General features: G+C 40.0%; 2 protein-coding genes across 3 annotated transcripts in view; both read right to left on the bottom strand.

Moving 5' to 3' along the window:
• LRRC40 (leucine rich repeat containing 40) overlaps nt 1–15163 on the bottom strand; it is a 130462-nt gene that overhangs the window by 77351 nt on the left and 37948 nt on the right. The gene's annotated exons all lie outside the window — the stretch shown is intronic.
• The window catches only part of ANKRD13C (ankyrin repeat domain 13C), a 31524-nt gene that overhangs the window by 12824 nt on the left and 3537 nt on the right, over nt 1–15163 (bottom strand). For both annotated transcript variants that reach the window (XM_056844288.1, XM_056844289.1), the window contains exons 2-6: nt 11521–11562; nt 9605–9709; nt 8641–8726; nt 3284–3329; nt 2215–2281 (exon numbers count right to left, since the gene is read on the bottom strand). In XM_056844288.1, coding sequence (XP_056700266.1) covers nt 2215–2281; nt 3284–3329; nt 8641–8726; nt 9605–9709; nt 11521–11562 — 346 coding nt within the window. The remainder of the gene's footprint in view (nt 1–2214; nt 2282–3283; nt 3330–8640; nt 8727–9604; nt 9710–11520; nt 11563–15163) is intronic.

Raw genomic sequence — 15163 nt, 5'->3', positions numbered from 1 at the left:
TGCAGAAACATCACAACATTTGAGTTGACCCAGGAAATCAGATACACATTATATTGATTAAATCAGGGCCTTAATGCAAATCAAGCCTTGCTTCTCGGAAGACTCAAGGTGAAAGAACAAGCAAACTGAAGAGGCTAAAATGAGCAAGGAAAGAAACAAGAAAATGCTGAGCAAAAAAATGGAGAAAAGTACATCCAAACGAGGTTTGGGATCAAACAAGAATGTGTAAAAGCATAAACCAAAGAATGGAAAAGCGGGGGAATGAAAGACTGACGGGGAGAATTAATCAGGAAAGGATGGGAATGCTGAGAGAAAAGAAAGGCACATGAAGGGAATGTGAGGTCATGAAAGGCTCTCTACAAAAGAAACTCATCCACTGTTTTAGCAGTGGGATATACACCTAGCCTATTTGTATACATGCAAAGTTAACAAGTTGTTTCATACTTTAGGAACTTTCCAGTTCAGAAGTGAGCTTTATACTTCTAAAAAATTTTTATGGCACCTCTCCAGAGATCTGCTTAACGCAGCTCACAGAGTAAAAACATAATACAATCATAAAAGTATAGAAGTAGTCAGTATTAAAACCAATAACAAAACAAGCAAACAGGGACATAAAAACAACATACAGCAGCACAGGACAGTGTTAATAAAACAGATCTTTGCCCACAAATAGTACAGCTAAAAAAAAAAATGGAACCTTTCAGTCAAAAGCCGGAGTAAAAGGTTGCTCTTGATTTACACTGTAATGTTGGTGAAGCGTGAAGTATCCTCCCTAGCTTCTGCTACAACAATCCTCTACTGCCCATTCTCTCAAGTCAAAGAACAGATGCTTTCCTTTAATGGTCAACTCATTTGACCTAAGGTCTTAAGTCAGGCCACACTAAATAATTTTTATTTTTTCCATTATTATTATTAATTTTAAATTCTACTTTATTTCAAAGTTTGAGATTAACCCTATAAATGTTCTTAACCCCATCATAAAAGTTCATCTTTTCCTTCCACGTAAACACCACCGAGAAGAATTTTGCCATGACTAAAGCAGTCCTTGGATTCTCATTCTTTAATAAAAATGGCAAATCTTAGTTCTATTAACAGACACTAAATTCCTCAGGATTGGATCCAGCTGTTTTGCTCTATATAAAATCATACCATGGGCAAAACAAAATCATATGTTCCCATGTTTCAAGTTCTCTCTGTCCACATCTGCAATATCTGTCTTGGAATGGATCTTCATATAGCTGCCCCTCAGAATGGCTGATGGGAAAGCGTTCATCCTGACTAGAAAAAAGGCTTCAGTATAAGCGGGAGTTGTCAGAAATTTCAAATAGACTGGCAGGGCAGATGGGGGTTGGAGAACAACTGAAAATCATGAATAAACCCTGTGTGCTCTAAAGGATGTGGATCTAACTCTACTCTTTTTCAGGAGGGAGATTGCTGCAGCTGTACCCATCTCCTGCAGGTTTCCCTTTCTATTCCTAGCATTCTTGTTTTTTCATCAATTAGTTGTAATCACCCACTCCCATAATGGTCTTGCTTTACTCTGGCTAATACCTCAAAGCCATCTACAGAAAAGAGAACCTGTATTCTCGTGTTTTTATTTATTTATTTTATTTACATCCCGCCCCTCCCTGACTGAACTAGATAGAGTGTTTTTGTCTTCTCTCTTCCAATATTACAAGGAGAATCTTTAAGGGTGAAGAAGAGATGGAAGAGAGAAGTATTGCCTTTCACACATCTGCTTAAATAAGATCTTTGTTTAAAAAGAAATTGTAAAACCATCTTGGTCCATTTGAAGTAAATAACTCCAAATAATCTAATGGGTCAATGTACTACTTATTTAAATGCAGTTGTTCACTCTGAAACATCTGCACAATCCCTTCAGGATCAAACCTTTGAATGAGAAGACCATGGTGGAAATGGTCTTGACACATGTTTAGGCTTCACAACACCAAACACACTGTTATTCACATTAAAGGTTCAGAGAGAGCCACTTTACAGAGTGATGTATGAATAATTTATCCAATTGTCAATACTAAGAGAACTGCATGAGAGTCCAGTTACACAAAAGACACTTCAACAGATGACTGCATACAGTTAAGAGTCACTCCATGCTTTTAACAAAAATGGAAAATAAAAAAAGACATTTTAGTGGGGTTAAAATTAAGTGTGTTCTACAATACTAAGTCATCTTTGAAAGATGAAAACTATTCTTACCTGATATTTATACCTTGTTTGTATATTTTGCATGCATCAGAAGGCAGAATTCGGGAAAGTAAAGGCACTATTTGGAAAAAAAGTTCTCATTAATGTCATTCCATTCAAATGGATATATTGTAAAAAGAATACCAAATTACATCCCCTTTGTACATCAATGAGACTAGCCTCACAGACAGGCAATCTGATGGAAGCTCCACATCTTTAAAATATACCACTTATTTCACCTTTACAACACACCATTTATTTCTCCTTTAAAAACTGGTTGAAAGCAAATTGAGGTTTATTATTTAGATTACTGATATTCTGCCTCTCAATGTAACAACTTACAAGAAGACATCTAATATTAAAAGCCATAAATCAACAAAATCTGAAATAATAAAAACACACACAAATATACAAACAAAAGCTGCAAAACTGATCATCAGTGATCACCAGTGAACACATCTAACGATGTTAATTGTTGGCACAAAGTTGATCACCAATTAGCAATGAAAAAAGGAAGGAAAAAGGAATTTGTACATTGTGATGAAAGGAACATGTGAGCCCAGATTGCTTGCAGATCAAGAGCATAATGCTTTATGAAAGCGTCTTCGGAAGCCTTACAGATGTCCAGGAGTGGTACTCTATGGTGAAATGTGACTATGCCCTGGCAGAACCAGATGTTAATTGTTGGCACAAAGTTGATCACCAGAGTAAGCAATGAAGGAAGAAAGGAATTTGGACAATGTGATGAAAGGAACATGTGAACCCAGGAGGCAGAAGGAAAATATGTGATCTTGAAGAGTGCTATTAATCTCTTAACCATGATACTGCATGTCTGAATCAAGTTACTGATATTAAGTCAAATTAGAGTTCTTAAAAGATTCAAAGAGGAAACAAGCTGTAAGCTTAACTATAAACAAAGTATAGATTGCATTATAAATATGAGAGTAAACAAAGGACTTTTAGAGACCTAATGTTTTGCACTGACAATGTTTGCATTTTCTATATGAAGCTGACTCTAGCAAATATGTAAAAATATAATACTTCTGAACAACCAGTCAGTTTTTTAAAATAAAAATCTTACCCCAACTTTGAAAATCCCAGTGAAGTTCAAGATAGAAGTCACCTAGCTGAAGAAAAATAGAATTGTTTGTTAAATGATAGTAAGCTGACAGTTGCACATGTTTTTTAGAAATGTATATGTGTACCCATCCCACTGCCTTTTATTCTGGACATGACAGGCAACCATACATTAATGAAGTCCACTTTGTACATCCATAGCATTTTTAAAAAATGTAAACTAGTTTCTCATGTGGCACCTACCAAAAAAACCCACAAGAGATTTCTTTCAAAACTTCTAGTAAGAGTTTAAAATATTTTTGAGCCTAACCAAAATTGCTGAAGCTTAGTTTATTCAATTTCTTGTATCCACCTAATCTTGTAAAATGCATTCCATGATGTTTTACTTGTGGGAAACTGAGATACACAATTGGAAACGAAGTCTAAAATCTGAGGCCAGAATATGGTACTTCACTAACATAATTGATATGTTCCCCATTTAAGAAATTGGGAGACCTACAAATTCCTACTGAACGAGAAGCTGCTCCAGAACTGCTGATAGAAGTCCTCAGCATTGTACTAATGGCTCCAGTTCAAAGTATTTTTTTAATTGCACTGCAGGATTCTACAGCTATTAAGAGCTCCCAGAAATACTTCTCTCACAATCTCAGAAATTACTACACAGGCCATTATTGCTTAGAGTACATTCAGAGATCACAAAAAACTTTAAACAGATGTTTGTCAGCGTTACGCAAAAACACTCTGTTCTTTAAGATCATACATTCCCCCTCATTTCTCCTGCTTCTAGCATGTGGATCCAGATTGGACACTTCTTGTTCGATCAAGTACCAATTTGTTGTGACATCCAATCACAAGCCTAGGCAAGCTTATTTCCTCCCATAAACAGGGATTCTCAGCCTTGGTTAAATCCCTGTTTAGAATCTCAGCTTCGGTGGGGTCGGGGACTTTGATTTGCTGAACCACTTGCATTTTATTCTCATGCTGAATTAGAGTTTGACTTATTGGGATATAATTTATTGGGGAGTGTAGTATTTTATTATTTTATTGCATTATGGATAGGCAAAGGTCTTGCCCCTTATTGCCAGTCACCAATCCCCTGTATGCCTGTTTAAGGGTGTGTGCATGCAGAGCAGCTAACAGCCAATCAGAGCCCATGGTTGGCTAAAGAAGACAGATTGGGAGGGAGAGTGAAAGAGAAAAATCAGTTACATTGTCAGCTCAGCTCAAATAAGGTTTGTGCTTCCAGAGAGGCAGGGAGAAGAAATACTGTCTCTGGAGACTTGGGATGGCTCAGTCTGTCTTAAGTGTAAATAGGCTAAAATAGTTAATTGTTTGGAGACAGGGACTGTCTTTTATGGGAAAGCAGGCTAGCATAATGAATGGAAAGATACTACAGATGTCTCAGGACACAGTTTCTTAGGGAAGGTGACTAAATATTTGTAGTCTCTGAGAGCAGCTTACATTTACATTATGAGATCTCTAAGGCAGAAGCCAATAACGGACCTCAAGAATAAAAACCTGGTAGTTAACTGTTCTGTGCACCCAAGAGTTGACAACGAAAACTAATAACAATAATAAGCCCAGCAAAAACTGTCTGTTCAAGCCTTGTAACAGAATATCCTTATTTTCCCTAGTCCTGGTGTTAATTTTTAATCACTTTTTAAACAATGTTTCCCAATATGAAAACTGCATATAGAAAGCCACTTGGGCTCAGCTGAAAAAAGAGGTGAGGATGACACCACTCTGATCAAACTACACAGCATGCTACACTACATCTGTTTAAATGGCACTTAAAACTCTAACCTTCACTATTCTTTTTGCACTGACCACAGTGATTCAAGGCAGCTTAATAGTCTGCCCACCAAAGCAAGTAAAACCATGAACAGTCCAGGTTCAAACCATACTTAATAATCCACCTCATATATCTAAAACAAAACACCACATAATTCCTAGCCACCTGTCTGTCCAAAGCCCCTCTGAATACCACAGCTTTGTGTGGTTTGCAAAAGCAGGCTAATGTAGGAGCTTTCCTCAAATCTTCAGGTAGAACAATCTAGAGTGTCAGAATAAGTGCCAGAAAAGAACAAACCCAATTGATTGCTGATCAAACAACTGTAAGAGAAGCATCTACCAGAAGGAAACACTATAAGGAACTGAGATGGCGCACAGCCTCATAACAGAAGAGTGCTTTATATGGGCTGGCTCTAATTTGTATGTTTTAAAGGTTATAATGCCCTGACCTGGATGGCCCAGGCTAGCCTGATCTCGTCAGATCTCAGAAGCTAAGCAGGGTCAGCCCTGGTTAGTTTTTGGATGGGAGACCACCAAGGAATACCAGGATTGCTGTGCAGAGGAAGGCACTGGCAAACCACCTCTGTTAGTCTCTTGCCATGAAAACCCCAAAAGGGGTCGCTATAAGTCGGCTGCGACTTGACGGCACTTTACACACACAAAGGTTATAACCAGCATCCTGAGGCATATAAGTAACAAATGAAGCTGTTTCAAAGATGGAAGTAATGTTTTCATACCAGTGGGCTTTAAACAACAGGCAAATTTGCCTTGCTCTGTACTAATGACAAATTCTGAATAGTCTTCGAGGGTAGCCCCATATAGGGCACATTACTGGAATCTAGCCTCAAGATTACAGAAACATGGATCAGAGTGGCCAGATCAGAGAGAACAAGGAAAGGAGACAATTTCCACACTAAGTGCAGCTATAAGAATGCATTCTTTGCAATTGTATTAACACGATCTTCTAGTAGTAACATGGAATCTACTAGCAGTGGCATTCTAAGCAGAATTACACCATTCTACTGAAGTGAATGGATTTCGAAAGGAATAACTCTACTTATGGTGGCACAAAATAATTCAAAACAGATTGGTTCTTGTAGGTTATCCGGGCTGTGTAACCGTGGTCTTGGAATTTTCTTTCCTGACGTTTCGCCAGCAACTGTGGCAGGCATCTTCAGAGTAGTACTCTGAAGATGCCTGCCACAGTTGCTGGCGAAACGTCAGGAAAGAAAATTCCAAGACCACGGTTACACAGCCCGGATAACCTACAAGAACCAATGAACTCTGACCGTGAAAGCCTTCGACAATTCAAAACAGAGTTTGCCAGCTTCAGACCTACTCCATCCAGGGAGGCCAAAACACCATCCCAAATCTCTACCTTACCAACTAGCATCACCATATTAGCTTATTCTCTCTCAGGCTCTTGGCTGTAGCATCTGAATGGTGGCCCAGCACGAAGACTGCTGTTCTGGTACCTTGTTCAAAGAAATTTACAGCTGGGTGTCATCAGCATACTGGCACCCAACCCCAAAGTTTCAAACAATCTCACTCAAAAGTCTCAACTATAAACCGAACTGCACAAGGGAGAGAATTGAACCCCATGGAGCTCCACAGTGAAGTCTCAAGCCCCTGACTCTGAGTCGCTTACAACAATTTTATGGTACAGCTAGGGGAAAAGATCCTAAAATCAGTTCACTAATTTTTAGCTCCACTCTAATCTCAAAATACTGCAACAATATCTAGTGGTAAAGGCACTTTTTATCAAACTGTAATTGTAAATCAACCACCAGTGCAAAAAAAAAAAAAAAAGCAGTCTTTGTCCCAAAGCCAGATTGAACCATGCCAAGAGCAAATAAGCCATCCATTAAAGTTGTTCCACCACTTTGCCCAAGAATGTAACTTTGACAGAGCCTTAGATGCATGCAAAGTAAAGAATACCAGTTGTTGTGATTATTTGTTTCCCCCCCAAAAAAACTAGAAAAATTATCTTCATGAGACAAGCAAATATCTTCTATTTAAAGCTAAGGTAGATGGATTGACTCAATAAAGGAAGCCACAGCCTTCAATTTGCAAGATCTGAGCAAGGCTGTCAAAGATAGGACATTTTGGAGGACTTTCATTCATAGGGTCACCATGAGTTGGAAGCGACTTGACGGCACTTAACACACACACACACACACATGCATAACTTAAAGCTTTTGGTGTGTATAACTAGTCTACTGACTTATTTAATGCTTTACAACAATAGCTACTCAATGCATAGAACCAACAAGTTAGCTAGAAACTTAAGCACTCCTGAAACACAATTAACCGTGCAACCCTAAGGGGGGGGGCACATAGGAGACGGTGTGACCCCATTGCCAGCACCTATGCTGCTCTGGAGCACTCAAGAGTGGAACATACGCCGACACAGGGAGACTTATGCCAGCACCAGGGAGTGGTACAGCACCACATGAGCTCAAGCCGATGTCTGGGGAGATATCCTGGGGGCAGAGCCGCCTTTAGGCAGCTTCAACAGTCCTTTCGCCCCAGGAACGTGCCATTTCACAGGTGTACACTTATGCCTGCAACCCCCCTGGCATAGTCCCATAAAACTCAAAGGGAGAGTTTCATGGGGTTTGTTTGAAAAGTCTTTTTTTTTTTTATTTACGGCCAGGAAAGCCTCTCAGGAGGTAGTGCGGTGGCACCATCCCTGGCCATCAACTAACTACCCCCATCAGAAATGGGCTGTAAATGGCACCAGTGATTAGAAGACATTACAATAGACAAGATTCTGCTAGTGAGCCAGAAATCTACAAACTTTTAAGTAATTTCCCACAAATCCCTCCATATTTTACCATTTCTCAAAGAACAAAAACAACACGTAAACAACATGTTGCTACTGGTAACTGACCATATTTTTAGCTTTCCAAGAGCAGCAATGACACAGAACCACTGGATTTGCAGTTTCATCTTGCCACCTTGATAAGATACACTACAGTATAGAGGCAAAAACAGGCTGTGTATGGACATGCAAACAGAGCTGTATCATTAGCTGTGGGATAAACCAGCAGTGAAAAATGCCAAAGGAAGGAAAGTAATAAAATCCCAACAGCTTTACTATATTGGAAACTTCATTTTACCAGTTAGAGAGCCAGCTTGGTGTAGTGGTTAAGAGCGGTGATTTAGAACTGTGGACTCTGATCTGGAGAACTGGGTTTGATTCCCCACTCCTCCACATAAGCAGTGGACAGTAATCTGGTGAATTGGATTTGTTTCCCCACTCCTACGCATGAAGCCAGCTGTGTGACTTTAGGCTAGTCACAGCTCTCTTAGAGCTCTTTCAGTCCCACCTACCTCACAGGGTGTCTGTTGTGAGGAGGGGAAGTGATTGTAAGCCGGTTTGATTCTTCCTTAAGTGGCAGAGAAAGTCGGCATATAAATACCAACTCTTCTTCTTCTTAAGCCATAACAGATATATAATATTATAACTCTAAAGCAGGGATTGTCAATTTCTGGCCTTTAAAGCAAGTTACACCATATTCTCAAATGATGATAGACAAAATTCTTACACACTTCTTACAAACTTACCTCTTTCAGGGCTTTTAATAATCGAGGTCGCTTTTCTTCAACACTTTCCCTAGACTGTTGTTTCAGTTTCCTTAGGAGTGCTGTAACTAAATAAATATACTATAAGCCAAGTAACAAGCTCTACTGAGCAGACAAAACTATGAAAAATATAAGAAAGGTTTCAGTGACAGGTGATAAAAGCCAGCCAGCACCAAAGTATTACCAAACAGTCCTTTTCCATGTACTTCTGAACATGGGCCACAACTTACAGGGGAATAAATAAAGCCTTCATGGTGGCCAATTGAATGGTCTGCAGCACCAGATGCTGCAATATTACTAAAGCTAACTGATGTGGACTTGATCAGTTATATAAATGAAAGACCACAGTAGGGGCACTAAGTAAGCGCAGGATAAATACAACAAATATTTAAAGCATTCATGTTCTTTTCTCAGACGTCTTATATTTGCAACAGTGGCATTTTCCCCTCTAAAAGCTCTTGCATTCAGCTTCTCAAATTGCTCTCTGAAGGAATTTTACCATTTGTGGCTCTCTAAAGAAAGCTTCCATTAAGACAACTCTAAAATTTATATTAATGTGTGCCCCCGCTGGACTATGGCCGTAGTTTTAATGCTCATCTTGATTTAAATAACTTCTTCCATTTAAACAATGGAGCTAATCAGAATGCTACTAACCAGAGGCTTTCAAAAAGCAGTAAATATATTCATCTCCCATCCAGAACAGTAACTAGAGGCTGTTTTATTCAAGTTTATGTATAATCAAATTGCTAAATTATCCATCCAGATCTGACTGTAAACCGAATTCAGGGGGGAGGGGTTTCCATGGGAATAATAAAGGTTTCTCCCACATTTGCACAGGCTTTTGGTCCAATGGGGAGATTTCTAATGGACGTCCATTCATAGAATCATAGAGCTGGAAGGGACCAACTCTTTCTTACGCTGAACCATTAGAATGACCGTTTCTTACTCATTTGTCGATCTCCATAGCTGATGGCTTCTGCAAGAGGACTCCATCCCTGAGCATTTTTCACTTTCACAGGAGCATTGTGAGCCAGAAGCAAGTGGGCACATTCTGTAATAATGTAAAAGGTTGTAATTAACCTATTAAGATTACTGATCTGTTCATACAAATATATGATAACAGTGGCAAGAATGATATTTGCAGCATTCTTGCACCAATTAAAGTTTCTGAACACATTTCAAGGGCAGCTCCGCATAGAGCGCATTGCAGTAATCAGGGCATGCACCACAGTAGCCAGATCTTCTCTGTCTAGGAAAGGCCACAGCTGGCTAACCAGTTGAAGCTGGTAAAAGGCATTCTTGGTCACAGCTGCCACCTGCTTATCCATCAGTAGGTCTAGGTCCAAGAGTACTCCCAGACTACAGACCTATTCCTTCAAGGGGAGGGCAACTTCATTTAGAACAGGTGACACCTTAAATCCCAGGTCAGACCTTCTATGCACCAGTAACACTTCCATCTCATAGCAATTAAGCTTCAGTGTAATAGCCAAAATCCACTTCAAAACAGCCTCCCAGCACTGGATCAGGGTTTCTGCAGCCTCTCTGGGATCACCTAGAAGTGTGAGTTACAGCTGAGTGCCATCCGCATATTGGTGACGACCCAGCCCACAACTCCAAATGTTGCATGTGTTCTCATGAAGATGCTTCAATAATCTTAACAGACCCTTCTATGTAGCTTTTTTTTGCTGTCAAGTCATATCTGACATATGGCAACCCCGTAGGGTTTTCAAGGCAAGAGACTAACAGAAGTGGTTCGCCATTGCCTGCCTCTGTGTCACGACACTGGTATTCCTTGGAGGTCTCCCATCTAAATACTTACCAGGGTCAATCCTGCTTAGGCGTCTGAGATCTGACAAGATTAGACTAGCCTGTGCTATCCAGGTCAGGGCTTCTATGCAGCTAGCATTTCTAAATTAATTGAGAATTCTACCACAAAGGACAGCATATAGATTACTTCCTTCAGCTCTATCAGTCACCACAACAGTTTTGGAGAGAGAGGTACCGAATAGGTATTCTGAGAGGAAATTCCAAGCACAAGCAGAAGTACAAGAAAAAAGGTAGTCACTTAAAGTAGCAGAAGATCTTCAAGTGCCTGGGGTGTTGGAACTAGAGAAGCTGAGACCCCAGGCAGAAATAGATCAGGATATGTGGTTGAACAGATGGTCATGGAAGGTTTTGAAATTATTATTTATTTACAGAAGAATTAGGAATTTTCACTACAACTAGGAGTAGACAGGAAATGGTTATAGAGATTTAAGGTAGGGTGTCATGATCTGTGCAACAGTAAATGAATTATTTTGGCAGCAGAGTTCCGATAAGATGGTTGAAAAATGAAAAATAAAGGGCAGATAGGCTACTGTGTTTTCATCTAGGACTGAATGTTCCTTTTCACAGTTTTTGAATGAGGAAAAGATAAAGGAAAAACAGGAAAGAAAAGGATCTCCCCACCCTCCCAAAAAAATAAGGTAATGCAAGGTAGGGTGGATGGTAGCATCATCAATGGCTACAGAGACACATTGAATTTTAGATGGCAATGAGGCATCCATGAAAAAGCATCAGACAGACAGCTAAATATGCAGGACTGAATGAAGGGACAAGCTCAGTTGTAGAGAAATGTAGAGGTGTCACCAGTATATTGGTGGCACTGAAAGCCATGGGATTTGATGAGGTGCTCTGGGGTCGATATGTACAGAAAAAACAAAAGAAGGTCAAAGACAGATTTCTCACCTCTATCTGGAAATTTTAAGCCATGGAGGAATTTTTTTCTTAAAAAACAGGAATTTGGGGGGAACTGAAATATATGTATGATGTTTTTTTATAATGCCTTTTTAAAAAGAAAAAATAAAGAGTACTTTTACCAACCTTTATGTCCCAACATCACAGCAAGGTGTAAAGGAGTGTTCCCTATAAAGAAAATACAAATTCACTGAATAAAAATTTATAGGAGCGTAATCAGAAAGAAAATCAAATCTGACACTGTGAGTAGCCTCAATTAAGAGTTCCTTCCTGTTGCTTCAATTTCAGTTGAGTAAGCTTTGTTAATGACATGAAAAGTCACTTTGCTATAGTATCTGCACTGATTCCATATTTATTTTACATTTCAGAAATTAGATAAAGACCATTAAAAAAAATAGTAGAGCAAAAATATTTTGCCTTGTTAAATTACAGCCCATTCCTGAGGGGAGAGCCTGCCCTGGTGGCTGGAGGCAGCGCTGCCACACCGCCCCCAAAGGAGGATTCGCCCCTCCCCAAAGGCAGAAAGCTGCCCTTACTTGCAAGCCCCGTGGAACCGCTCCATAACATTCCACAGGGCTACGCCATCTACAAAGGTGTCATAAGTGCAAGTAAGGGCAAAGGTGGATTTCCCGGCCTGAAAGGGGGTTAGGAAGCCGGCTCTGTCCCTGGGACGCCGGTACATGCCGGAGGGAGGCCGAGCTGGCATCCCAGGGCTGCACTGCCATGGCAGCGCTGGGAGGCTGGCATCTGTGTCCCAATGCTGGTGTCCATGCGGGCTGAGGTGGTGCAAGTGGCACATGGCACAGACGCCAGCGCGGGCCCTTGGGTGCCTCCAAACCACTTTCACCAGCTCAGCTCAGGAATGGGCTGTTTGGGTCTACAAACTTTCAAACTGCATCAATAATGAAAGGCATCAAAAAGCATGAAGTCTCTCAAAATATATAATTACAGGACATTTTAAGTTGGTACAGAAACCAATTTTTAAGAGTCAACTACATACACGGTTCTGCAAACAACTCAACTAAACAAAAATAATTCTGAAGAAAAAATATATAGTAGATACTGTCTGAATTCAAACAGAACTACGCTGTAGAAGTCCTTGGGCTCATGAGCTCACTTCTCCCCCAAACACACACACACCATCATGGGACTGAAGACTGCTGGTTTAGAAATGCCTGCAATTTGTTATACTATTCAAATTAGGCACTTCAACAAATTGTCATTTGTTTGTTGCCTAAAATCCAGCATCATAACTGCAGTTTACAACCCAGAGCCAGTATCGGACTACACAGCTCTGGAGACTAAGCCTAAACTTAAAGTTTCTTAAGCAAGCAGTTTCTGCTTGCTTCTCTCCTCCCTTTGCAAGGCACGGAGGTCCTTCCCACTTCATTGCTGGGTGTCAGTGGACCTTCAGGAATAGCACAGGCAGCAAAGGGAGAGGTGTCTCAAAATTCTCAGGCTTACACACATTCATTGTCTCATGTGCAGCTAGGAAATTGCAGATTTCATGTCTCCCAACAAACTAGTGTTTGACATCCCAAGTGAATGAAGAGACACATTCACTTGGTTCATTCACTTGTTCAAACCAGGATCCCAAATATGAGTTAAAAAAATGAGAGGGGGAACACACAAACCTACGAACTTCAAAATATTTCTTGTAAAGAAAAATCATGTTGTATTCTTACATATGAATAGAGCCATTCGGTTAGGTCCTGATCCTACATGGATCCTTCCCACATTCCCCTCTCCTAGAAACAGCGTTTTGGAAAAATCTCCACACATACACACACAAGATTTTCAAACAATACACTAAAGGTATAGTGTATACACTGACTCCAAGACTCCTGATTTTCTGAGTAGATATGGCACATGTTGTGACATTAAACATGAAATATTTAAGAAAATGAATTGCTGACTTGCATTATCCCTAAACAATTCTAAAGAAACTCAGTTTTTCATGCCACATTAACAGGAAAGATCTACGAACTATGGGGTGAATTTAGCAATAATCCCACTTTTTATATTATTTATTTGTTTAAAATGTTTATTAGCCACCTTTTTCCCTTGCAGAACTCAAGGCAGCTTACAATATAAGTAAAATAAATATTAAAAAACAATAAAAACAATATGAATAAAACAACAGTTATAAAAACACACAACGGCTTATAATTTAAAAACTCCACTTAGGACTGCCAATAAATAAAAACTAAGTCAAATGCAGTCTTAAACAAAACTTGTTTTCAACTGTCTCCTTAAGATCGACAGTGAGGGGGCCATGCATACCTCCTTGGGGAGACTGTTCTATAACCATATTCCATATTGGGTATTTTACTTGAAATCAAGACATTTATAAGAAGGGGGCATAAGAGGGATTGGCTCAAGGAAACATTTTGTAGCATTAGGAATGCATCTTATTTTGCTTTATAATTCTCGGCATCTTCCAAATTAGAATGTCACTCAAAATTTAACTGTGGTATCTCTGAAAGTATAAATACTGTTCTCTATGAGGTGCACATAAATGGCATGACTGTTCATTCACCAATGATAATCTTAGTACTTCAGAGGCCTAAGGTACACAGAGTGATTTGAATCAGACCCCAGTTGCTATGTGCTTTGCTTTCCATAATTCATCTGCTGGTGACAAGCAAAAACAAACTCACCTATGGCAGGCACATTCCTTTACACAGCAGAATCTCAGTTAGCCAACTACAGTTTTCTGACTACTTGTACACAGGTCTATACCTCAAGAAAAAAATTCTTCCCTGTTTTGTAAAAATAATCCATACGTGCATCATCTTCAAAACTAATGTTTTACTCCTGCGCACATATATGAGATTTAATCAACTCATTGATCACCTACCATTTCTTTAATTAAGTAACAGAACTCTACACATAGCCCTTACGGTGCTGACCTATTTAATACAGAGCAGTGTTGTAGAAGTTGCCCGTACAGCTCTGTTTCTCCTGGTGCCTGTCAACTGAAATGCAGGGGCTGCAAAAAGAGGAGGGAAAGCTGATGCACCCTATGCTATTTTAGCACATGTACATTAATTTTTTGCTATCTGGTTAGAGAAAGCTAAGTTCTCAATTAAACTTTCAGTTTTCCTCTGAGGCTTTGGTGCAGTTCCTGCCCTACTTCCTTCTCATCTTTTTTCTCCCTCCTGCAAGACAAGGCAATAAGCTACCTTCTACAATAAGCTACCTTCTACCAAGTCTGTGGGTAGTGTCACAGTGGTTTGAGGGATAAGTTAAAAGGGTAACCACGTCAAGTCAAAAGGACAACAGAAGGCAACCAACTATTGAGAAGCAATGAAAGCCCTGCATGCTCCCCTCATGAAGATTCAATATCCTTCTAGGTCAGGGGTGGGGAACGTCAGGCCCGGGGGCCGTTTAAGGCCTGCGGAATCATTTGGTCTGGCCCTTTGTGGGTCCTGGCAGATCTCTAGGTCAGAAGAATCTAAGACTGGCGATCCGCCCCCTCCTGCGGACAGGAATACTGGATCACCCATTTTGAACTGTATTCAGACATCAGCAACACACCTCAGTTTATTCATAGCAAGAACGAACCTGGTTAATGGCTGCCCTTGTGTGCTCTCTTCCTCTTTTCCCCTCCCCTTGTGTGAAGACTCAAGCATTTAACTCCAGTTAGGTGTGATGTCTGAATACGGGACAAACTGGAATACCCATCTTCTTCACAGAAATAGGATATAGTGCATGGTTCAATCCTGGATTAGAGTCCCAGTTTGCATGAAGATACAAACATCAGTTT

This window comes from Euleptes europaea, chromosome 2 (assembly GCF_029931775.1).
Source record: "Euleptes europaea isolate rEulEur1 chromosome 2, rEulEur1.hap1, whole genome shotgun sequence".
Classification (NCBI taxonomy): Eukaryota; Metazoa; Chordata; class Lepidosauria; order Squamata; family Sphaerodactylidae; genus Euleptes; species Euleptes europaea.
Note: the sequence above shows the minus strand (reverse complement) of the source record. Positions and strands in the feature narration are given on the sequence as shown.